Genomic DNA, 26,287 nt, shown 5'->3' with positions numbered 1-26,287 from the left:
AAAAAGCCAGAAGTGGCGCTGTGGCTCAAGTGGTAGAGCGCTAGCCTTGCGCTGAAGAGCTGAGGGACAGCGCCCAGGCCCAGAGCTCAGGCCCCCTATTGGACCCCCCAAAAAATACATCTTGAACAAATTAAAGAAATATAACAACTTCTCTGTGCCATGCTAAAACTATTTTCCCCTCAATGTAGCAGGCAGCAGCTGCAACCGCCTCCGAACATTCTAGAGAGCCCAGTGCAGCAGGAAGGCTCTCAGATAGCTCCTCGGAAGCCTCCAAGTTGAGTTCTAAGAGTGCTAAGGAAAGGAGAAATCGGAGGAAAAAAAGAAAACAGAAAGAGCAGTCTGGCGGGGAAGAGAAGGATGAGGATGAATTCCAGAAATCGGAATCTGAGGACAGCATCAGGAGGAAAGGGTTTCGCTTCTCCATTGAAGGAAACCGACTGACGTATGAAAAGAGATACTCTTCCCCACACCAGGTAAGCATGGATGAGTCTGATGATGCATGGGAAAAAAATGAGAATACTAGACATGGGAAAAGTTAAAATGGACTTACAGATATTCATCAATTGAATTGCTTGCTATTTTTATGATATTCAAACCAGTAGGGTTGACTTCAAGCCTGCAGCAAAATGTGCAATAAAATATATAAAAACTTTTATTCCAAATATGTAAGTTTGCTACTTGATGAATCTAAATATCAATGAGTTAAAAGTCAGGAGACCTGAAATTGCATTCTGATACTGCTATCTGGTCATTGTCTGTATCTAATGATTTATAACCTTTCTGATCCTCATCTCTTTTAGCAAAAACAATTTAAAAATATGGACCTGGGACTAACTAATCAATAATGCCCTTTTGGTTAGCTGAATGTTATTTTCTCTAACTTTATAAAGCAACATACAGGCACACAAAAGTATTAGTCATGATGCATTTTTGGAGGGGGGGGTCCAGTCATGGGGCCTGAACTCTGGGCTTGGGTGCTGTTCCCCAGCTCTTCAGCTCAAGGCTAGCACTCTACCACTGAGCCACCTTCCCAGTCCCAATCATGATGCATTTTATCAAATAGCATATCATTTTGCATTTCAGATATTTGAACTTCCAGTTTCGAAAGTACTAATGTGTGGGAGGTAGGAGGGGGAAGGGTTAATGGGACAATAACAAGGAAGGGAAGGGTAGAAATGATCAACAAGAGAAAACACATTGCCTTACTCATGTAACTGTAACCCTTCTGTACAGCATCCTTACAATAAAAATTTTTTTAAAAAACCTGAAAAAGTACTAATAATCTTTTTAAATACTTGCTTTTAAAAAGTGGATTAAAATTGCTGGTGAAAAGTGTTGGAATTCCATGACAAGAAAAAGTAATGAAAATAAATATGGATGTGTTGCCATGAAAGTTCACTGACCATTGACATGTCTGTAGCAAGATACTTAATACGGATGTTTCTATTTCAATTTGATCCATGGTGGTTCAGATATTTTTTTTAATATTTTAGGTTGCACTCTACCTCCCCATTCTTTAATACCAGAAGGTAGAAATCTCACTTTGCAAAATGAATGCTCGTAAGTTTAGAATACTAATCAAAAGAAATGTTTCATATTTTGCTAAAGAACGTTGAAATATCCTTGAACGTGTGAAATGCAGGCACATCTCCAAGGGTTATGTCAATCCAATTTAGTCTTTCGTTTATTTATTTCACACTTTCAGTCTCTGCTGAGCATCCGTGGCTCCCTATTTTCTCCAAGGCGAAACAGCAGGACGAGCCTTTTCAGCTTTAGAGGGAGAGCAAAGGACGTGGGTTCTGAGAATGATTTTGCTGATGATGAGCACAGTACTTTCGAAGATAATGAGAGCCGAAGAGATTCCTTGTTTGTGCCCCGACGACACGGAGAGCGACGCAACAGTAACCTAAGTCAGACCAGCAGGTCTTCCCGGATGCTAGCCGTGTTCCCTGCAAACGGGAAGATGCACAGCACGGTGGATTGCAATGGCGTGGTTTCCTTGGTTGGTGGACCTTCAGTTCCTACATCGCCTGTTGGACAGCTTCTGCCAGAGGTGATAATAGATAAGCCAGCTACTGATGACAATGTAAGGAAGTTTTCAATAGTTCAGGCATGGCTGGCCCATGATTGCTGCAACCAGCCAGTATTTCTACAGAATGGAGCTCTTGAGAATGATTTCTGGTTGGTCAGGCTGTGAATGCACCTGCATCTTGTGATATCCTTAAGAAACTAACAAACTAAATCGAAAAGCCTTCCGCACTCTCCTGCACAAACCTGAATGCACTTATTTCTTGAACATGCTAAGGATTAATTAGATCTGATTAATACTACCTCCAGCTGGAGGATTTGTTATATTACCCACACTGCATTTAGATATCAGGACACTTTCTAAGGGCCTGATGTATAAGCAAAGAAGTGATCTTCCTTAAGTGTACAGGGTATATAATAAATCTCTCCATCAGATTCTCCAATACACTTGTGCTTCCGTTCAGATTTTTTTAAACACCGCATAAACAGATAGCTTTGTTATTACCTTACAACTTCTAGCACTCCTATTTGTCTTACTAAAAAATGCTGATATAGGTCTTTCCAAAACTAAAGAGACACAAAATAACAATATAAACAGATCAAATATTTGTCTATGTACAAAGGTGTGTCATGTGATTGTGATTATATACCCAGAGGGGGGATTTCTAAACAAATGCTGCCTCTTCTACACTGATCACTCCCACGGAAATATATCAGCATCATGAGGCATGATGGAAGTCAGAATTAGATGACTTATTGCTTTGTTGCCCTGGATGAACCTGTGGTCCATGCAGCATGTGTGTGCTTCTTTAATATACAGTCTTACTTATCAATGACCATCCATGTCCTTCCTATATCCACAAATGGAGATGACAGGTAAATGTGTTGTCATCATTGGTATTTCCTTAAAAATATGTTCACTGCCATAAAAAAATACCTTCATTACTTATATGGCCTTTTTAGCCTGTTGGATTTTACTCTTCACTAGAAACAAAGATAATTCAAAGAGCTAATGTCATAATTCTATCACATTTCATAATATTATGAAATCAGAACTTTAAAATATGCCTTTTGCTGTCTGACTGAATGGTTATCTGTTTGGACATTCCAGGTTAATGATACAATAAGTCAGCAACATCTGCCATCACCAATTAAATACAGAGGTGCATGATGCATGTGTTTCATGAAATTCATGAATTCAGTTGGCTGCTGAACATATTAATCAAGTTCATGATTTACTGAGTTATTGTTTTCTGTACAGGGAACAACTACTGAAACTGAAATGAGAAAGCGAAGGTCAAGTTCTTTCCATGTGTCCATGGACTTTCTAGAAGATCCTTCCCAGAGGCAAAGAGCAATGAGTATAGCCAGCATCCTCACAAACACAGTCGAAGGTTTGTAACAAATCCCATTTCCATTCCAGTCATCTGGCGAAAGTTGAATTGTCTTATTTGAAACTAATATTTCCATTTACTGTATTCTCAGTAAGAAAAATAACAAATTATTATATGTGTTCATACATTCTAAAAGCTTTAAAAGTTTAAGCTTAATAATACTTAACTCTACTATTGCCTGAATTGTAGAGGACAATCCTGAAAATGACGAATAAGGTATTTCTATTAGTTCAATTGAATTCTATCTCTTATCCTCATTCTAAATGCCCCCAAGAACTAAAACATTTTCAGGAAATTAAAAAAATATTAAATGACTCTTGGATCTCATCAACTCCCATGAAAACTTTAAAACCTGAAGTTGAAAGTGTAGCCTATCACTGAGGTATTATAACATAGTGCCTCAAAACACATTCCTATGCAGACTTCATTTTAATGACTAGACGTTTACTCAGAGTCCAAGTGTTAAGTCACATGTCAATATATGAAAATAAAACAGTTTCTGTGCTATCTGTACTCTGTGGTTATCTGATAAAATATCTTCGGGAATCTAGAGTAAATTCTATATCTGTTTTGGATTTTTTTTTCTGGTCCTGAGCTTGAACTCAGAGCCAGGTTGCTGCCCTTGAGATTCTTTTGCTCAAGGCTAGAACTCTGCCACTGAGCCACAGCCCCACTTCTGGCTTTTGTTGAGTATTTTGTTGGAGATAGGAGTCTCACAGACTTTCTTGCCAGGGATGGCTTTGAACTGCAATTCTTATATCTCAGCCTCCTGAGTAGCTAGGATTATAGGCTTCTTGTTTGTTTTATTGTTCTTATCTTTGTAGTTGTACAAGTAGTTGTCATTTACAATTTCTGAATACAATAACTATTGATCAATGTCACCTCTTTCAACATTCTCACCCATCCTTCCCCTACCCACCTCTTGCCTTCACATTTCTTACTTATAGACTATGTATTCAATTCTTCACTGCATTCTCCTTTTCTTTTCTTCTTCAACTACCCCATATGAACAAGGTTGACTTTGTAGCAAATAGAAATATGCCAATTACTGAAAATAATTGATCTAATGGGTCTGAAGCAAATATATGAGTATAAATTGATCTTTTAATACCAATTAAAATATTGTTCTACTTTTTCCAACTAGAACTTGAAGAATCTAGGCAGAAATGTCCACCCTGTTGGTATAAATTTTCCAATATATTCTTAATCTGGGATTGTTCTCCATATTGGTTAAAAGTGAAGCATATCGTCAACCTGGTTGTGATGGATCCATTTGTAGACCTGGCCATCACCATCTGCATTGTTTTAAATACACTCTTCATGGCCATGGAGCACTACCCAATGACGGAACATTTCAATCATGTGCTTACAGTAGGAAACTTGGTAAGCATATTGGAAGGTAAATGTGTTAGTCTTCAAATTTTCTGCTTGAGAAACTGTTCAACAGTCCATAGTTCTTTTCAACCACCCTTCCTACCTCCTGTTCCCCTCTGTTTATACTTTATGTTTAATCAAAATAGTGGCTGCTAATGCTCATTCAAAGTCATAAAGAATATTGCAATAGCGAGCCAGTAGACAACGATGCTACTATTTAAAATGGACAGAAGTGAAATTTATAACTTTATCAAGAACCGTATCTTAAGCCATATGTTTGTAAATAATAGTATCACAGAGTCCCTAGTCATAGAAAGCCAAAATAGAATTGTAATTCTTTTCATCTTCCTTAGTCAATGCCACTGCAAGAAATAATTCCTCCACTCAAAATGTATTTGGCCTTTCCACTTCCTGTGCAATCTGCCCCTGTCTAAAACTTCATACTCTCTACCCCAAAAACTGTGATTCTCTACCCGACTCATGAAATATTGGGGATTCGCAGAACATTGCATGCATGAGTCTCAAGTTTATTTTTGATGAAGGCTACTTATTTTCTTTATGTGTTTCAAAACATAAATTATTAAAGTGTTTGAAAGTTAACTTAGAAGTATTAACTTTTATTTGCTGAGTTATATGGAGTATGGGATTCATTTTCTATAGTATTAGATTTAAGATACAACATTTTTTCTGATAAAAAATTAAATCATTCAATACATTATTTACAATTTTAAAATTCTGTTAGTAACACTATGCGAGTGGATACGTTTTTCCATGTATATAACTAATAATGATAGTAATGCATATATAGTAACAGATAAGGATACATAACTATATGATATGAGGGAAGCTGTTCATAGGTAATATTCTGTTAGCATGTTATATGAAAACTGGCAAGAAAGGCAATTTGATGCAATGAAAAGAGCACTATCAAATATAAAATATTTGCACTCAAATTCTGGCTTTGTCATTTCCTACTAGTTTGATATTGGGTGAGCCGTTTCACTCATGACATTGCCTTCCTCATCTGTAAAGAAAAATTGTAATATTTACAACCCTGAGTTAATAGGATTCTGTGCAGATAATGAATTAATGCATATTCATGTGCAATATCAGCACATGTAGCTCTGAAATGTAAGTTAATAAAAGCTAATATTGTAAAGACAACATAAGGATTTTAATATAAGAACACATTTTATATTATGTCCTTTGTCATTATGTCCTTTGTCTTCTGATGGAATGAGTCATCTTTTTTGGTCATAGGTCTTTACCGGGATCTTCACAGCAGAAATGTTCCTGAAAATTATTGCCATGGATCCTTACTATTATTTCCAAGAAGGCTGGAACATCTTTGATGGTTTCATTGTGACGCTTAGCCTGGTAGAACTTGGCCTTGCCAATGTGGAAGGATTATCAGTTCTCCGTTCTTTCCGATTGGTAAAAATGAAACAAAAAAACAACAGTTGAAAAAAATTCTAATGCAAAGAATTTTACCACATACACTTTTAAATTTTTAAGTTTTTTGTAACTTTGCATTGTCAAAAGTGTTCCTATGGAGTCAGGAGATACATTCCCACTTACTGATTAAAACCTTTATCCCTAAGAGCATAATCACATAAACTGTCATATATACTCAATTACTATTTGACAACTGTTTTTTAAATATTATTTTAAAAATATCTTCTAATAGTTGTACAAAGGGGTTTCAATGCTACACATCTTGAAAAAATATTGTTTCTAATGGATACTGTAGTTAATATTTCCAGATCTAAGAAATAAATGTGTGTATATAAAATCAGTATCAAGGCTTGTGTTTGTTCAGCAAGTTTACTTAGTTGGCTCACTACCACTTGAGCCATGCCACCAGCCTAGTTTTTTCCCAGCTATTTTTGAGTTGAAGTCTTTCCTGGACACTTTCTTGCTCAGGCTGGGTTGATGAAATGTTTTGAATGAAAATGCTATACATTCAAATAACAATTAGAAATAAAATGGCCCTTTGTAATCATGGATAGTAATCATACAAGATATGTATTTAAAAACTCCCTAATTCTGCCTCTGGAGAACATGTATCTTTCAAAACATAAATAAAAAAAACCCGCAACAACAGAAAAGTTTGTAGGATTATTAAAATGTCTATTAATTCATATGTGTGCCCTTGCAAATCAAGAAAGAATTATGCAGTCAAGGAAAAAAAATTATGCAGTTAAGTTTGCCAATACAGGTGCATCTAGCTGTATTAGTGCTCACATAGGAACAATAATGAATAATAACTATTTTTCTCTATTTAATCAGGACCCACTGTGATGTTACTTTGCATGTTGTGGACAAGTTAATCTTTCAGGAAAGGGCATTTAGATTCAGATGTTAATATTACAGTGTCACAACTGGTAGATCTCAGAACCACTTTTATAAAACAAATTTTAAAAAGTCATATTCCAAGTAATTAAAAAATTAATTTTCAGCTGGGTACTAGTAGCTCATGCCATTTTTTTTGTAATCTTAGCTATTCAGGAAGATGAGATCTGAGGACTACCGTTTGAAGCCAGCCCAGGCAGGAAAGTCCATGAGACTCTAATCTCCAATTAACCACCAAAAACCAGAAGTGGAGCTGTGGCTCAAGTTGGTAGAGTACTAGCCTTGAGTGAAAGAAGCTCAGGGACAGTGCCCAGGTCCTGAGTTCAAGCACCAGGATCAGCAAAATAAAATTAAAAAAATAAAAATAAAGTCACTTTCAGAGCAAATTATTTAAAGGCCTAAAATATGGGAAAACTAGATTACTCCTACTGAGTCCAAATGTTCACCATGGTTCAGCTAGGACAGAATGGATATCGTAAGTGATTTTCTTTGGGCAATGTGTGTGGAGTGGGTAGGCAGATGTCTGAGAATTGAACTGTGAACCCAGTGCTCCATAAAAGATTCAATTTTGTGTGGTGCTGTGGGAGTGGGGTGGGGGAGGTCCCGGGGCTTGAACTCAGGGCCTGGGCACTGTTCCTGAATTTTTGTGTGCAAGGCTAGTATTCTATCACTTTGAACTTTGAGCCACAGGTCTATTTCTGCCTCTTTTTTGTAGTTAATTGGAGTTAAGAGTCCTCAGGACTTTCCTGCCTGAGCTGGCTTGGAACCATGATTCTCAGATCTCACCTTCCTGAGTAGTTAGCATTACAGGCATGAGCCATCAGCACATAACAAAGATTCAGTTTTAATAATCATTTCTTGGTAACTCTAAATTATTTGGTGTTTGTAAAAATCCTAATCATGTACTCTTTTTCATTTTCTAGCTCCGAGTTTTCAAGTTGGCAAAATCGTGGCCCACGCTGAACATGCTAATAAAGATCATCGGCAACTCCGTGGGGGCGCTGGGAAACCTCACCTTGGTGTTGGCCATCATCGTCTTCATCTTTGCTGTGGTCGGCATGCAGCTCTTTGGTAAGAGCTACAAAGATTGTGTCTGCAAGATTTCCAGTGATTGTGAACTCCCTCGCTGGCACATGAACGACTTCTTCCACTCCTTCCTCATCGTGTTCCGCGTGCTGTGTGGAGAGTGGATAGAAACCATGTGGGACTGCATGGAGGTGGCTGGCCAGGCCATGTGCCTTACCGTCTTCATGATGGTCATGGTGATTGGAAACCTCGTGGTAGGTACCCACTTACGCACTCCAGAAATATATTGAACATAATAGAATGGTTACCCTTTTGCCCAAAGAACTTTCATGATTATTTAATCTTCTGTCTCTTACCTTAGTTATGTTTATATCATCACAAAGGCATATAGTATGGGAAATCATAAAAACATGCCAAAAGATATAATGTATGTTACTATAGTTTACAATTTTATATTAAATTCCATTATGTCAGTCATTTCATTATATGTTTTGTGTGAATTGCAAGATGGTCTCATATTGGAAACAGACCTAAAATAATGAGCTGGGAAGATTTTTACAGATTTAGAATTTTTACATATTTGGATCCAAGGAAGGAAGAAGTCTACTACATAACTACATCTAGTCTACATATATTATATATGCATATTACATATTATTTATTATACATATATATATATATATACACCAGTAGATGGCAATAAGATACAGAATACACTTGCAAAAACTTTCCCCAGTTCCTCCTGTGGAGAATATATACCTTACAAAAATCAAAAAAGAAATAGTTTGTAGGAAAAATAAACCCATGATTCATATATATCCTCTTGAAAATCAAAAAAGAAACATTCATGGGAAATATGTTATTTCAAAAAGAAATGTATGCCCCTATATGTCCATATATACCTATGTGTGGAATAAGAAATTCTAATCATTTCCTGCCACACACTTTCTGTGTCCTTTCTAGTTTTCACAATGATTCTACCATTTCTTTCCCATTCTTAACATTATATAGCATTCAGTCACCCTCTGTCATATGACAGATAAATGAACCAACCTGAGTTGTCAATGGACTAGTTACTCTAAGTCAAATAGAGGATAGCTAATGACACCACTTTTTATTTTGACATTACCTAATTACGCCTCACATTAAGAATACTACAGTTTATAATTTGGAATATGTAAATACATGCCAAAAGATATATATGTTAGTATACCAGTCTTATTGGGAATTACTTATGAGTAGTTCTAGTTAGTCAATAGTTGTATGGGAATTATGATAGGTTAAAGAAATGTGTCAATTTCAATACCTTAAATTCCTAATCAGTTTTGAGTCAAAATAAAGCCTTTCAATTAACATTCATATTAGTATCTGTTTATCAAAGGGAAACTAAAAATGTGTTTAAATGTATAATCTAGAATGATTGATGATTTTTGGCTTGGAATTTTATGCAGTATATATGTTCATCTGTTTTACCTACATAGCTTTAATTTATCTTGGTTTAGCTCATTCAATTTCCCAACTTTACACAAAAGCAATAGAAAGTATATCTTTGTCTAAGAAAGTGTAGTTTCCTAGCTATTGAGCCAGATCATACTTCAGAGAAAACATTTTTCTTCCATGCCAGTTATTTGTGGGAAGTTTGTAGTCTACCACTGCACTATGCCCCCAATCCCACCCTCAAATTCTAATCTATGAATTGATATTGTTTTCTGATCTAGATATTTCTTCCACACTTATAGGAATTAGTGATCATAGCAATGCTCTCCCTATAGAGGGGTGAAATTCTAACCATGTCTTTGTGATTTTCAAGGTTCTGAACCTGTTTCTGGCCTTGCTTTTGAGTTCATTTAGTGCAGACAACCTTGCAGCAACTGATGATGACAACGAGATGAATAATCTTCAAATTGCTGTGGACAGGATGCACAAGGGAATAGCTTATGTAAAAAGGAAAATATATGAATTTATTCAACAGTCTTTTGTCAGGAAACAAAAAATTTTAGATGAAATTAAACCACTTGATGATCTCAACAACAAAAAAGACAATTGCATGTCCAATCATACAACAGAAATTGGAAAAGATCTTGACTACCTGAAGGATGTGAATGGAACCACAAGTGGCATAGGAACTGGCAGCAGTGTTGAAAAATACATTATTGATGAAAGTGATTACATGTCCTTCATAAATAATCCCAGCCTCACTGTGACCGTACCAATTGCTGTAGGAGAGTCCGATTTTGAAAATTTAAACACAGAAGATTTTAGTAGTGAATCAGATCTAGAAGAAAGCAAAGAGGTAAGACTATATATGTGAATAGGTATAAATTTATATATGTGTGCTTATCCATAAACATTATATTGCTTGTATTTATGATGATATGTTTTTCCTCTAGAATATTTTTGCCAGCACTTAAAATTTTATTTCACTGAAGAATCCAAGATGTAAACCCAGGTAGATAAATTGATGAATAACATGTTAATGTATGTGTTTCTCAACTTTAATAAAGGATATCCAGTAGTGAATGAATGAATGAATGATATAATGAGTGGACTTGGAGCCTTTGTCTAGAACTTTCTATATCTTCCGTTGCATCACCTCAGTTCATATGGAAGGAAGATCCTTTCATAACATTGTTTTATGTATTAGTCTGTTCAGGCTAGCATAATACTGTGCCACAAACTCGATGCTCGAAACAACTTAAATTTACTTCTCTCAAATGTTTGAAGAGTGAAATACATGTCAAGGCAGGGTCGGTTCCTGACAGCAGCTATGTTCTTGGATTGCTGATGTCTGTCTGTTGTCTGTCTTCACAGCCCATCCTCAGTTCACTGGATCTTTATCACCCTTTCATGGGCTCTATCTTCTTGTCAGTCACATTGAGGGTTAGAGCTTCAGCATTTGAATTTGGAGCAGAGGGTAGGGGTGGAAGTATGTAATTCAGTCTGTAATGACCTACTTGAAAAGATTAAGCTAAAACATTAATGGATCTGTACTCTGCCCCTGATATACCATGGCTTGTCTCAAAGCTTTTTCAGTTCTGTATTTACATGAAAGTGGTATGCCTGCAGTAGAAATCATACTTGGAGTTTTGAACTTTGGTTATTTTTCTGAGCTAGTGTGCAATTTTCACTCTCTTATACTGGGTAGCCACGATGAGCCACTGCTTCCCATCAGTCATGCTATGATGAGAGTAAAAACTGATATTTCATATCGTTCTATGTTGCCAGCTGTGATATTCAGTAGGTTAAGCATATTAAATGCATTTTTGTGTGGGTGCTGGTCCTGGGTGCTTGATCTCAGGGCCCATGTGCTATGTCTGTACTTTTGTGCTTAAGGCTAGCGCTTTATGTACAACTTGATCCACAATCCACTCTGGCTTTGTGGGATTTGGGGTGGTTAATTGGAGATAAACTTCCTATCTAGGCTGGCTTTGAACCACTATCTTCAGATCTCTAACTGCTGAATAGCTAGGCATGAGCCACTGGCACCCAGCTTAAAAGCCTTATTGATGCATGATAATTTTCCATTTATGATGAGCTTATTGGGACTTAACTCTATTGTAAGTTGATAGGCATCTGTATAAGAAATTTCAAAAGGTGTCTGAAATCAAAGTATTTTCACTTTGTAGGTTTGGGGAGTTTTAAAAATAATAAAATACTAGCTTTTAGATTATAAAGCCTCAATATTTTAGAAGATCAGGTACAACAATAACATTTTATTCTTAATAAAATTCTACTATAATTTCACATTTCTCAAGGAAAACTAAAATCTAGAGAATTTTGATTGTTGGCTAAGGTAGATATGAAAGTGACATGACATTTTCAGTTATGTTTTATGTGCCTTTGAAGATTATTCAATTTTTAATCATTATTTAATCTGAAAAAATGAGGTTACTCTCCACTTTTAGGAGCAGGAGGTTGGTATTAGAAGCCATCCTAAGGGTTCTGAGGTAACCCTGTTTCATGTATGAAAGAAAGTGGAAGGAGGTAAGTCAGCAAATCAATAATCAGGAAAACATAATTTTAAAAAATATTAAGCATCAGAGAAACGTAAATCAAAACCTCAAAGCAGCATCACCTTAGTGAGATTATATTCACTCTGCAAAATATAAGAATTTTGAAGGATTCTTCTCACACACTTGCTCTGATCAAAGCTTACCTGGCCTTGAGTTTTATTTCCCATGTTTCTAGACTTCATGTTTGTCTTGATTTTATTAAATTGGGTTTTGCTTTTACTTTCGCTGGGATACATTGTCAATTCATATTTGGTTTCTAAGGAACTATCGTTCTTCCTCAAGTCACATGAACTTCGTTTGAAATCTGGTTTTACCGCATCTTGCTGAGAACTTTAAATTCAATGCGGAAGCAGCATCCACTCCCAGTACATGTCATCTGGCTTTCTACATATTATTGTTTGTACTACCAAACCGATTCAAGTTTCCAAATGCTTGTTTCACCATTTCTTCCTTCTTGCTCAGGAAAATACACAATACATTTTTCTCGTTGATTCCTTAGTCTTACTAAGCACAAAAACTTAGAAACTACTCTACTTTCAGAGGAATTTAACTGCTAGCAGATGTTTCCCAAAGTGAAACTTATTTATTTCACATTAGGAGTTTAGCCTATAACTTATTAAGTTATTCTGAACATTTTTAGTTCTTCCCATTTAACTTTTATTTATTTAATGATTGATTTGCTTCTCTTCATTATTCAGCTGCTACCATGTGCTGGTGAGTATACTCAATAATATGGTGTACTTATAAGTCATAATTCTATTTATGGATGTTTGTATTTTTATTCTCTGAAAACCTGATATAATGTTGAGAATGTTATATATTCTTTTTGTTTTAGTTAAGTTACATGACACAGAATAAGTTAAACTTAATTTTACTTTTGGAAAAAAATCATTAATTCTGAATAACTCATTTTCCTAGTTTATTATATGAGGATATCTTTTCTATGAGGCTTATGAAGAATATTTTGGAAGCTTAGGGTACTCAAAAGGATAAGATGATATCAACAAAATTATTACACACCTTTATTTATAAAAACTGAAAAAATTTATTACAATTACAGCTATTAGGAATAAAAATGAGACAGTGCTAAGTTAAGTAAGTTATACTTATTTCCACAATGAGAAAGTTCGAGAATCATAACCAAATGTGCCTTTAATTCAGGCCTTGATATAGTAAATATTATCTGTTGATTTGCTCTGAGTTTACCATATACAAAACATTGTATGGCTTTACATTAATGATATCTTTCAACTTTTGTACTATTGAATAAATATTATTAATCTAGTTTTACAAATGAGAACATTTTAATAAATAAAAATTTGCTGAAGTCGCACAATAGTAAGTGGTTCATCGTGGACTAGAATCTAGGCAGTCTTTTACAGACTCTATGCACTTAATTACACATAAAATTTTCTAAGAATATTTAAAATATACTTTCTCTAACATTTCACTGAAATGAAGAATGTTATTTATTAAAGACTGAGGCACAGGCATCAACTGTAGATCTGATGCTCCCTAGCAAATACTCCGCATTGGCTATGGGCATAGCTACCTTGTCTCAGCGCTCTCACCTCACCCAAGGAGGGCTCTGGGAACTGCATGTACTTTAGGCTGATATGCTTCAACATCCCACATTGACTCATTGGCTTAATTCTAACTACAGTGCACATATTTTAGTCTATTCCTGAAATATGTGTTTGAGGAGGCTAAGCTCTGTGCTTTTTGGAAGAGTCTAATAAATCATTAGAAAGTACTTCCATCATCACTTAATTAGTTTATGAGGTCTTTGAGAACAAAGAAAAAAGCTATCATAGCTTACTTTAGTGCAGAGTACATATAAAATGGTGAAAGAATGAGAGTTACACTTTATATTCCAATTATGTAACCTATATTAACAAAACTTTACCTTCTGCCTTGCTTATTTGCTTTTCTTTTCTTTTTTAAGATGGTTTATTATATTTAAGTACTTGTACAAAGGGGTTGCCATTCAATAAAGCAGTTTGTGAATACAATGCATCTTCATCAGTGTTTCAACATTCTTTGAACATTCTCGCCAATCCCTCTCACTACATCCTTTTCTCCACTTTTCTTAATTTTCTAGAATGTGCATTGAAGTTTTGACTGCCTTCTCCCCACTTCTCTTCAGTCATCTACCCCTTTCCCTACAAATCCACTTATCCCTTTCAAGTCCTGTTTCTTGGGGACTATGATTTTTGTTGGAGTATGATTTATCCTTCCTAAAGAATTACATTGTTTGCATTCTCCCCTGATTCTACCATATTTCCAACACTTGTATACTTTCTGAAGTATTTATTTAGATATTTATAAACTAAGTCTACATTGAGAGAAATCATGCAACCTTTGCCTCTCTAAGCCTGACTCACTTCACTTACGGTTTTTTCCAAGTCTTTTTTTTTTTTTTTTTTTTTACAAATGACACAGTATCAGTCTTTCTACTGCATGGGTAAAATTTTAGTGTGTATATATACATTTTCTTGATCCTTGATCCATTTGTCCATTAATGGCCATCTGGGATCATTCCACAACTTAGATATGGTGCATAGTGCTGCAATGTACATGGTTGTACTGGTGTCTTTACTAGATCCCGGTTTGGAATCTTTGGGATAAATACCCAGGAGTGGAATTGTTGGATCATAGAATAGTTCTATGCCTTGAGGAGGCTTAGAGCCTCCTTACTATTTTCCAGGAGTTGAACAAGTTTACATTTCACCAACAATGTATTAGGGTTCCTTTTTGCCCACATCCACACACCAGCATCAATTATTATTTGTTTTCTTGATAATGGCCATTCTTACAGGGAAATGTGAAATCTAAATGTTGCTTTAATCTGTATTTCCTTTATGACCAGAGCTATCAAGCATTTCTGAATGTTAGTGGCCATTTTTATTACTTCTTTATTTTATTTTATTTTATTTTATTGTAAAGGTGATGTGCAGAGGGGTTACAGTTACATAATTAAGGTTATGAGTGTATTTCTTGTCCAACAGTGTTATTCCCTCCCTCATTTTCTCCCACTTTCCTTCCCCACCCCAGACTTCTTATGAGACGTCTCTATTTATCTCATTAGCCCATTTTTAATAGGGTTTTAATTTAGTTTTTAAGCGTTCTGTTATTCTAGATATTAGGTCAGTTTTTGATGTACATCTGCCAAAACCTTCTCTTGTTCCATAGGTTGTCTTTTTAGCTTATTAACATGCCATTTTCCATGAAAAAAAACTTCTTAGTTTGATGTAATCTTTAATATCATTGTCCTTCCTATGTTTTAAATGAGGAATATAGGACAATTTTCAACTTAGGCCGATGATAGCTATGGGATGGCCACTTTCCATAATGAATACTATCATCAAGCCAGTGAAATACAAAGCTTTCTTTTCATTAGATCTATATCATTGCTAGAAATTGCCAACTACCTGTCCATGTCCGCTTTTGTATATCCCCACTGCCTCCACCTAGTATCAAATCCCATCTTGTAAGTTTTACTGCTACTTATTTCAAATGGGAATCCTGTTTTGAAGGCTTTCCCATTAGGCCAGTCTCCACATATAGACATGGTCACGCTAAAAGATGAATTTGATCATAACTCTCTTCTCTCTAACCTTTCAGTTGTCCATTGCTTACAAGATGGTTGATACACTCAAATTGGCCTGTAAGTCCCCCCCAAGTCACCATCTCTCAAATCTTCATGGGATAGTACTCTTCTTTCTCCCTGTCTAGATGTGCTGATCTTTTGTTTGAGCCTGCTTTGTCAGACTCTCACCATCATATATGTATAGAAACTTTCATATTCATCTCGCTTCACCTGGGGCACACCTCTCCATCTTTTGGTCTCATATATTACCCTCTTCTACCCTTCTCTTCACAGAGAAAGCTAGGCAGTGCACTCAAAATACTCTACATCCTGATCTGATGAAAACATTCAACTTTGGGATGGGAAGGTTGCTCAGTAGTAGAGCTCTTGCCTTGCATGCATAAGGCCCTGGGGTCAATTCCTCAGCACCACATAAACAAAAAGAAAAAAGCCAGAAGTGGCACTGTGGCTCAAGTGGTAGAGCACTAGCCTTGAGCTGAAGAGCTGAGGGACGGTGCCCAGGCCCAGAGTTCAGACCCCACGACCGGAACCAAAAAAAAGAAAAAAGAAAACATTCAACTTTGACATCTATTCAATAGAATTCATTGCATATTAAGCCTATGTTTCTCTATCTTCATCTCTATTTTTGGTATTTGAAAATTATAAAATGTTGCAATGAATAGGATAAATTTTAATAGTTGGCAAATACAAATAATTTACTGAAAATTTTTTCAATGTATAGTTTATGAAAATCATATGATTTGTAAGAATAATGAGGTAAAATGAGTTAATATTTGGATTTTCTGGCTGTTGTATCTCAATACTGTGTTTCTTTAATATTATGTTGTGACTTTGTGTCAAATGTGTGTCATATGTGTGTATATATGTGTATATATACAAATGGCGTATGTGAGATTATGTGTATAGCTACATGCCAGTGAAATGGCCAGTTTGAAGCTAAATCATGGCATCAGCTTTAAAAGTTAATTGTACAGATAATAGTCTTGGTTGCATGTGTATGTTTTTGAATATGTGTCTTCTGTATCCTTGTAATCCCTAAATACCAGACTGATTAAATGATTGATTTTTTTTGGATTATAAATCAAACCCTTATTAAGCTCTATAAATAAACTCCCTGTAACAAAACAAGTCTAAAAATAAAAGCACACTCATTATAAGATCAATCAGACAAGAACAAAGCATTTAACTTGTTACTCTAAAGAAATAATGTGGAGTATATCATTTACTTTGCTTTCTTTGGCGTTATCCTCTCAGTCAAAATCATTTTCTACACTAGAGAACACTGTTTTGAAACAAAGAATGTTGCACCAAACCACTGAGAAAGATAAATGCTCTTGCCACTAGAATTGTCATTATTAAGTGGTTATTGAATGTCCCAATGGATAAAGGACTGTAGACAGTGCAGACACCATGTGATCTGTTTTATTCAGCTCACACATTAAGTAAGCCTGTAAAAAATATATGTGTTATACAGATCAGTGAATAAGTGTTGGATTTAGATACTGAAGGTCTTGAATAGAAAATAAGCATCTTTTCAAATTACCTAGTCCATTTGGATATTAATACATTAAAAATTAATTAATGACCTATTGTGTTAAATGAATTTTTAAAAGACTATTAATCTCCAAAGCAGTGAGGACCAATGTTCTATCGTGCAAGGCAAACGCTCTACCACTGAGCCACCTTCCCAGCTCCCAATGTTCTATCATGTAAACAGAGAATTTCAAAACAAATGTAAGTTTTAACATAAGAAATAAAAAGGAGAAAATAGTAAGCCTTATTGGTTTTTAAATCACTAAAAAGAAAAACTTATTTCAGAGTGTTTCAGTTTTGTTGTTTCTTCAGCATTTTACCTGAAGGCATGTTTCATGTACAGATATGGAGATAGACTCTCTCCACATATCCAAGGAGCTTTCCTTCCATTTATAAAGAACATTATTACTATCAAAATCATTAAAAGTCACAACAGATCTTTATTTTAATAATGAAAAATAAAAATATATTGGAAAAATATATTAACCATTGGGGTCTTTTATTCAATAGTTTGGTCCTGTAGTTAAAAGGAAAAAATATATATGTTATTCTGTATGTATCTATATACATATACATGTAAGTTATATATACACATATATACAGACATTGAAAATTGGAAAAGTAATAAAAAGCATTAGGGCTAGTATATTACAATATAATATATTTACAAAATATTGCTAGTTCCAATTTTATTTTGTTATTTAACTTGTACTAAATTACATTAAATTTTACATTAAACAATTATATTTAACCAAATCTAAGTAAATTCAAAAATTGCAATTAAACATGCAGTTAATAATAAATTGTGTAACTGATTCATTTTTAAAAATTGTAAATGCTTTCATTAAAACAACATCACTTTGGACTCTTAACATTTGGAGTTCATCTTTAGCCTGAATCACTTCTGACATACCCCAAAGAGGAAAATCTCACACAACAACTGAATTAAACATGTTTATAGATATTTACATCCTTGTCCCTTTTTAAAGCAATTACTCAACTGAGCATTGTGGCCTAATCCCAGCACTCAGGAGGCTGAAACACCAGGGCTCTGAGTTTGAGGCACCCCTAGGCTATATAGTAAGATTTTTATCTCATTATATAAACAGCAGTATAATTATTTAAAATAACCTTTAAGACATTTTATGAGAAAGTGTAATGGATTTGCTTTTGTTAATTTCATTAAATTGTTTTATGTATTTAAAACATTTCTTCTCCAACTCAGTTTTCAAACTATACAAGATTAATTGACATAGGTACTCTAAAATGTATTAAATTCGTTAGTAAACAACAGGTTCCTGATAAGCATAAGCTCACCTGGAGGGATCAGAAACACACAGATGTACTGAAGAGGTAATCAATTTGACACATCAAGACCATTGATCATTGTGTTTATAGATAAAATGCAACCATCACTAATATGGCAAATCAATGAAAATGGAGTAAGGTTATAATGAAAAGATATCTGTGCCCAATATATGGTATAGGTATTGTGAAGTTCTGTTTAAATGAAAACGCAAGTATTATCCTTCTAGAGTGATTGGAAAAGTAGCTATAGTCAGAAAATAAAAAGAAATTTACTTTAAAGTACATTCTTTGAAAGATCAATGGGAGAGATTTGATTAGCATGCTAAGGTGGAGTCAAAAATTTCATCTGAAACAAGCCAGGGACTGGACTAAGAAAAACTGGATGTGTCCAAATTAAAAAAAAAATGTAAGTCTTGCTGGGCACTGGTGGCTCACACTTGAAATCCTAGCTACTCAGGAGGCTGAGATCTGAGGATTGTGGTTCAAAGCCAGCCCAGGCAGGAAAGTCTATGAGACTCTTATCTCCAATTAACCACCAGAAAACTGGAAGTGGTGCTGTGGCTTAAGTGGTAGAGCACTAGCCTTGAGCTGAAGAGCTCAGGGACAGCACCGAAGCTCAGAGTTCAAGCCCCACAACTGACCAAAAAAAAAAAAATGTATTTTTTTTTTAGGGAAAATAGCTCTTTTTTTTATTGCTGCTATAAAGGTGATATACAGAAGGGCTACAGTTACTTAAGTCAGGTAAATAGTACATTTCTTTTTAGGCAATGTTACCACTTCCCTCACTCTTTTCCAGTTTTTACCTCCTTTTCCTACCCACAAGTTGTATAGTTCATTTTCAGCATAGTATCTAGTGAGTACCACTGCTGCATTTGTTCACCCTTTGTCTCTCTATTTCTGTACCCTTTTTTATCCTCTGAAAACAATTTAAGTAACATCATACCAATGAGTCTTATTATTGCTTTCCCTAAGTTACTATTGCTTTATAACAAGTATGTAATTATGTGTACAGAATTACTATAAACACGTACTAAATGTAACTCATGCTAATAGCTACTAAAAGTTAGCCTGTTTCAGCTAATGAAATAATCTCCATGAGTATAATGAATATTTATATGACATAGTTTTATTATTAGCTTGTGCTGTGAATAGGGTTTTATGATTTTTATTTTTTTACTGCATGAAGATTTAATTAGAGATTCTCTTTGTTAGGCTTAATTTAGTATTTTTTTCTCTCTGATATTTTCACCTTTACTTGATGGAAGAATTGTAATTTTGTGACCCCACCCACAATTAGTTAGGCACAGGCCTAGCTTATATGTACAATTGCTGTTGTTTCAGAAAGTAAATGTGATTACATGGAAAATATTAATAGGGCTGGGGGCTCAAAAATTGTTATCTTTAATCTTAACTTTCTCATTTATTATTTACATAATGTTAAACAAGTTATTTAACTGGTGGGAGTCTTAGTTTTATTAAAATGAGAACAAAAGTAAATATAATAATGTGTAATGTAACACCAAGCAAGACAGACTCCACACTTATCACAAGTAGATTGAATCATCTTTTTGCAAATTTTACTGTCTGGTTTTGACATTAATGTTTTCTATTTTGGAGAAGTAATGCTAACCCAAACTCTTACCCATCTCTCCATTTACCTATAAAGTACTCTTCAAGAAACAGCAAAGCTATTCACCAATAGTGTAGTTTAAATATAAGCCAACAATATTCATAGAATCTTATTGGTGGTCACAGAATTCACTGTATTCTCAATTTCTGATATCCTGTAAATTTTTTACAAGTAAAAATACAAGTAAGTTTATTTCAGCCAAATTTACTAAATAGATTCCACATATGTTCAATTGCTTGCTAATATTCCATTTTTACTCCTATATTACATTAATGTTTCATTACATAGAATTGTTTCAATAGATCAAGGGAATAAAACAGGAGTAGAAATAATATATACTGTAAAATTTACATTATCTTTGAAGATTAAGACCCGAAAGTGTTAAAGAAAAAAAAAACCTGAATCCACATGCATTGAAATAAATAAATAAATAAATTTAAGTGTGACAAATTTATATAAGTACCCTAAAATTAAATGTCAATATAAGAAATGTGATGATCAAACACTGAAATGTGAATCTATTAAACTATTTATTTCTCAGAATGCTATCTATTTTTTTCTTTTTTTTTAATTTAATTTTTTTGTGAACATACTGTACAGAGGGGTTACAATTACATGGGCAGGATAATGCATACATTTCTTATCAAGCATTGCAGCCTCCTCCTTTGTTTAACCTTCACATCCCTTCCCAGCATCCCTTCCCACCTCCCTCCCCCCAATCCCCCCCACCAATGTTGTAAAGCTCGTTTTCGACATGACAACTTGTACTTCTCATTGTTGCAACAGGTCCACCTGTATCCTTTAACCACTTGTTTTTCCCCACCTCCTCCACAAGTTATACTGACATCAAATATAGTGAAAGCAGGGGTTATACTGTGGGGGAGGGACATACAAAGCAACAAAGAGATAATCTTATAAATGCGTTAGAAACAAATGCATGAAAGAAAAAGACATTAAAATACATATCTAAGGGTTCATTTTCCTAACATCACATTATCTGCCCTTTTCCGCTTGACTCATACATATACTAGATATTGCAAATAAGGGAAACCATGGGACCTATGTTTCAGAATGCTATCTTGAAAGTTTACCAGAAATTAGCAAGAAGTCTTTCAGTTTTTATTGTTATCAAATAATATGGACACTTTCATGTATCTTTTACTTAGAACAAATTTTAAAAGTTGTTCTGTGCTTCATCAAATGAATATTTTTTCACTTAAAGGTAGATATAAATAAATATTTCAATGGTATCATTAAAATTGTTGCTTCCCCTTAGTAAACAGATAATGACTGTGAAGAAAGCAAGCTATTAATAATATTTTTATAAATATCATTATTATGGCAGGATATTACTGTCACAAATAAGGAAGAACAAGTTTTAAGTACATGGGCATGCAAAGCTAATTTACCTTAGAGTTTGATAAAACAGAGAATTCATTATGTATGCCACTTAAGAATAAATTGTGGGCCTGGGAAGGTGGCTCAGTGGTAGAGTACTTGCCTTGCATTCATGAAGCCAAGCCGTGGTTTGATTCCTCACCACATATGCAGAAAAAGCCGGAAGTGGCGCTGTGGCTCAAGTGGTAGAGTGCTAGCCTTGAGCTGAAGAGCTGAGGAACAGCGCCCAGGCCCAGAGTTCAGGCCCCACAACCGACAAAAAAAAAAAAGGAATAAATTATGTAGCTTATTATGTTCATTAATTACTGGAAACCCATACAGTTGAAGAAGAAATTTTTATACTAATAAAGTTTGGTTTTGAGTCTTGGTATAGACTAGAAGGTCTATGCAGGCACCCAATGTAATATAGTTACATTGGGTATAGCAAATCAGATTGACCCAGTACCTAAATAACTTTCCACACATACATTTATTCCCAGGAAATTATATGCTTTCTAATCATTGAGTATTGATAACCATTATTTCCTTCTAATGGAAGCATTTTCATCCTCTCTCATTTTTTCTCCTCCTCCTTCCCTCTTCTCCTCCCCCTCTCCTTCTCTAGGATACAAAGGACCAATGATTTTGTTAGTACATACTGCTGATGGCCATCTGTAACATAGCAACAGGGCTAGATGATTTATCCTTAAGAATTCTGATCCAGTTAACATGAACAATAATTTTCTCATTTCCTCTTATAACTAAATCTCTCCTTTGTGCTTCATTTACAAACTCTTCACATCAAGGCTAACATAAAAGATAAGTTCATAGCCATAATCCCCTCTGGAGAGATCACTCCTTGCAGCATGCCATTAAGGGGTTTTATGTTTTGGACCCATCTTGTTTACAGAAGCTGAATGAGAGCAGTAGTTCATCGGAAGGCAGCACTGTGGACATCGGGGCACCTGCAGAAGAGCAGCCTGTAGTGGAACCTGAAGAAACCCTGGAACCAGAAGCCTGTTTCACTGAAGGTAGAGTTACATTCTTATGCTAATCATTTTTTGAATATTTTGACTTTAAACTGTTTGCCACACAAAAGGGGTCATTTAGCTAGAATAAAATATGGTCGGGAAATCTATTTGGTATATGTCTAGCAGGTTGACAGATAAAAAACATTTAAAACAGAAATGTGTGCTCAGTTATATCTCACCATCATGAGTGAACATGAGAAAGAAAAACATTTTAACTTAATCAATACTAATGACTAATTTATAACTTTTAAAGGAAAATGGTGATTTGGCAGTAAGTTGACACCTTCAGCATTAGTCGGATTCTCATTTGCAGGACCTGCCTAATTAAAATTAAATAAATGAAAAGTTTTAATATGACTTTGAAATATTAAATTTATATTAAAATTAAATAAATTTAAATTTTTAAATATGATTTTGAAACACCATTTTACTGTCTTTGGAAGAAACAGGAAATATACCTACATAGCAATTAGTAGAGTTTGTTGTCATATGGACAAGAGGTCTAATACTTGTTTTCATTAAAATTAGTATTTCCTATAGCTCCATATCCTTGGGAAATTAAGTTTGGGGAACTATTAATCTATTTACATATTTTTCTATTTGACACTCTTTTTTTATCCTTGCTTTCTTTTTTCTTTCTGTTCTTGAACTTGCAGATTCTAGGAAAGCACTCTACCACTTGAGACATTTCCCAGTCCCTTTTGTTTTAGCTTACTTTTCAGATACAGTCTCATGCTTTTGCTAAGTCAGCCTCAGATTATGATCTTTCTTCCTAGGCCTCCCATATGACTGGGATTTCAGGTGTGAGCCACTACACCTAGCCTTTGTATACTTTTTTAAATAGGCCAAAAGTATCCTCCTTCTTTATTTTTACCTTATATAAATTACACATATCATGTCAATCCTTCTCGAAACTTCTTTCATCTGATCATAGTGGATGGCTTTCTTATTTTCTTCTTTGGCTATAATAAATATAAAATGGATATAATAAAACTATTCATGTAATTTCTCTAATAACTAATAATGTATTGCCTTATGAAACTCATTCTCTATTACACTAGTAGATGTCTCTTCCCTCCTTTTCCTCTATCCCTTCCTTTAATTCTCTTGTTCCTCAGCTCCCTCATTTTTGCTTCCTCCCTCTATTATTCCATTTCTTCCCCTTCCTACTATCTTCTGTTCTTTTCCTTCCAACATAGTTCTCCAAATTGTCCCACATTGTCTTCCATCTTGCTCCCCCACCACCTGCCCAGCCCCAACCTTTTCTTTTCTATTTCTTTTTTCTATTTCTTCTTTTTCTTCTGTTTTATTCTTAAAACTCATAATGTAAGTTTCTTAAAAACAAGTATACATCTGTTCTGGACCTTTTTGAGAGAGTTAGGTATATCTTCCATGGTGTTTCTGTACACAGAGTTACCTATGGCTTTGATTCTGATGTTAGAGTAAATGAACACATTGTGAGGTAAGCACTGGCACAGGGATCTGAAAGTTCATTAAAGTGAATTACTTTACAAAATCATATAAGCACTGCTAGATACATCAAAGGATAACCTAGAGGAAAACACCCCTAGCATTTTGGGAAAACATCTATATTATTATTCTCTTGCTCTTTTTATTGTAAAGGTGACATACAGAGGAATTACAATAACATAAGTAAGGAAATGAGTACATTTTTTGTCAAACAATGTTACCTCCTCCCTCATTTTCTCTTGCTTTTCTACCCCCCAAGTTGTAAAGTTCATTTCCAACATAGTGTCTTGTGAGTATCACTGTTGCATTGGTTTGCATTTGTCCTTTGTCTCACCATTTCTGTGATCCCTCTTTTATTCCTCATATCAGATAAACAAATATAGAAGACTAAGGGGACTGAAATACAAAACAGTGACAATGGGATAAACCATAGAAAAATGAAAGAAAAAAGAAATAGCTGCAAACAGTACACTCAAAAAAACTTCGGGGGGAGGGAGGAGAGAGCGGGGTGGATTGGTTGGGGGGGCGCAGGGAGGATAGGAAGGGATGGGAAGGGGAAACAAAGGAGGAGGCTACAATGCTTGATAAGAAATGTACTCATTATCTTGCCCATGTAATTGTAACCCCTCTGTACAGTATTTTCACAATAAAAAAAGAAAAAAAACTTCTTGTTTCCATATCTTGGATTTCATTTTGATTAATATCATTTTGTATCTTCTATTTCTTACTATTAATTTCAGTTTTTAGTCTTTTTCTAGAGTTACTTCAAAAGTGCACAGCAAAAGAATACAATATGATAATATATAGCACAAAACAATCTCCTTAAATATTGTTCATAATGTACAAAAATTCTTGCAGTCACATTAGAAGCCAGAGAAAGCAGATACTCTCAGCCAGAGATCCTCTAAATAACTAAATATCATAACTTCACAGAAGGTTTAGAGCTATCCCAGAAAATTTGAGATGGCAGTATTAGTGAAAAGAGGGGATATGGCAAGTGATGTCATGGAGGCGTTAGAGTTATTTTCTCTGTTCCTGTGTGAACATTACACTTGCAGGTTGTGTCCGAAGATTCAAATGTTGTCAAATCAGTGTGGAAGAAGGCAGAGGTAAACAGTGGTGGAACCTCCGAAGAACGTGCTTCCGCATTGTGGAACATAACTGGTTTGAGACCTTCATTGTTTTCATGATTCTCCTCAGTAGTGGTGCGCTGGTGAGTGGATATTGAGCAGAAGTGCTACAGTATTCACTTTTAGAATATTCTAATTCTGGGGGGCTCAGTGGTAGAGTGCTTGCCTTGCATGCATGAGGCCCTGGGTTCGATTCCCCAGCACGACATAAGCAGAAAAAGCCAGAAATGGTGCTGTGGCTCAAGTGGTAGAGCGCTAGCCTTGAGCTGAAGAGCTGAAGGACAGCGCCAAGGCCCAGAGTTCAGGACCCAAAACCGACAGAAAAAAAAAGAATATTCTAATTCTGATCACTTACTCGTGGTTTTTATTTCACTTTCCAAATAGATAGTGCATTTTAATGAACTCCCATCAATCTTCCAAATAATAGACCTAATTTATAGCTGTATGTTTCTGAATGTTACTATTTGCTTTTACTACTTCTGATAACCTATTTATATATTTTTTGCATATTGCTATAAGTAGCCCAGAAAATTTAGCCCTACAGATCACACATTTTAACCAACACATATGAATATTAAAGGACTCCAAGCTTAATGAAAAGCTAATAAGCATGGTAAACATAGTATAAATCATGGAGTCCTGTGAGTTTTGCTGAATTTTATTTTTTAATGATGTAATTACTATTTTTCTCTTTATGGACAGTCAATAAGTCCTTAGGGGCTATTTCTCTGTCCCTTCCAGTTGTTTTACTATGTACTGCTACTTAGGAAACAATGTTGCTAATAATAAATAATGGGCAGTATGCCTTAGTGATTCATTTAAAATTGATTTTGCTTTTAAAATATATTTTTACCAGAATCAATTTATATTTCTAAAATCATTTACAAAAATATAGATTGCAGAATCAATATCATTTTAGGAACACTGATATAAAGGTAATATTTAATTTTCTTTAACCCAAGTTTGTCATTACAACCCAGAATTTCCTGCAGGTAGTTTTCTCCACATACC

At 34.9% G+C, this 26,287-nt stretch overlaps 1 protein-coding gene across 5 annotated transcripts in view; it reads left to right on the top strand.

The window, feature by feature from the left end:
• Scn1a (sodium channel, voltage gated, type I alpha subunit) overlaps positions 1 to 26,287 on the top strand; it is a 98,939-nt gene that overhangs the window by 52,356 nt on the left and 20,296 nt on the right. Inside the window, exons 10-19 of one of the 5 annotated variants that reach the window (XM_013027709.1) lie at positions 192 to 473; positions 1,706 to 1,901; positions 3,038 to 3,042; positions 3,290 to 3,422; positions 4,567 to 4,805; positions 6,057 to 6,230; positions 8,072 to 8,428; positions 9,985 to 10,467; positions 22,556 to 22,676; positions 25,205 to 25,359. In XM_013027709.1, the coding sequence (XP_012883163.1) occupies positions 192 to 473; positions 1,706 to 1,901; positions 3,038 to 3,042; positions 3,290 to 3,422; positions 4,567 to 4,805; positions 6,057 to 6,230; positions 8,072 to 8,428; positions 9,985 to 10,467; positions 22,556 to 22,676; positions 25,205 to 25,359 (2,145 nt within the window). Of the gene's footprint in view, positions 1 to 188; positions 474 to 1,705; positions 2,087 to 3,037; positions 3,043 to 3,289; positions 3,423 to 4,566; positions 4,806 to 6,056; positions 6,231 to 8,071; positions 8,429 to 9,984; positions 10,468 to 22,555; positions 22,677 to 25,204; positions 25,360 to 26,287 lie in introns of all 5 variants that reach the window. The other 4 variants (XM_013027691.1, XM_013027699.1, XM_013027673.1 and 1 more) reach the window with 4 other exon arrangements.

The sequence above is a fragment of the Dipodomys ordii genome, unplaced genomic scaffold (assembly GCF_000151885.1).
Source record: "Dipodomys ordii isolate 6190 unplaced genomic scaffold, Dord_2.0 Scaffold5, whole genome shotgun sequence".
Lineage (NCBI taxonomy): Eukaryota > Metazoa > Chordata > Mammalia > Rodentia > Heteromyidae > Dipodomys > Dipodomys ordii.
The sequence above is the reverse complement of the archived record's forward strand: the minus strand, read 5'-3'. Positions and strand labels throughout refer to the sequence as shown.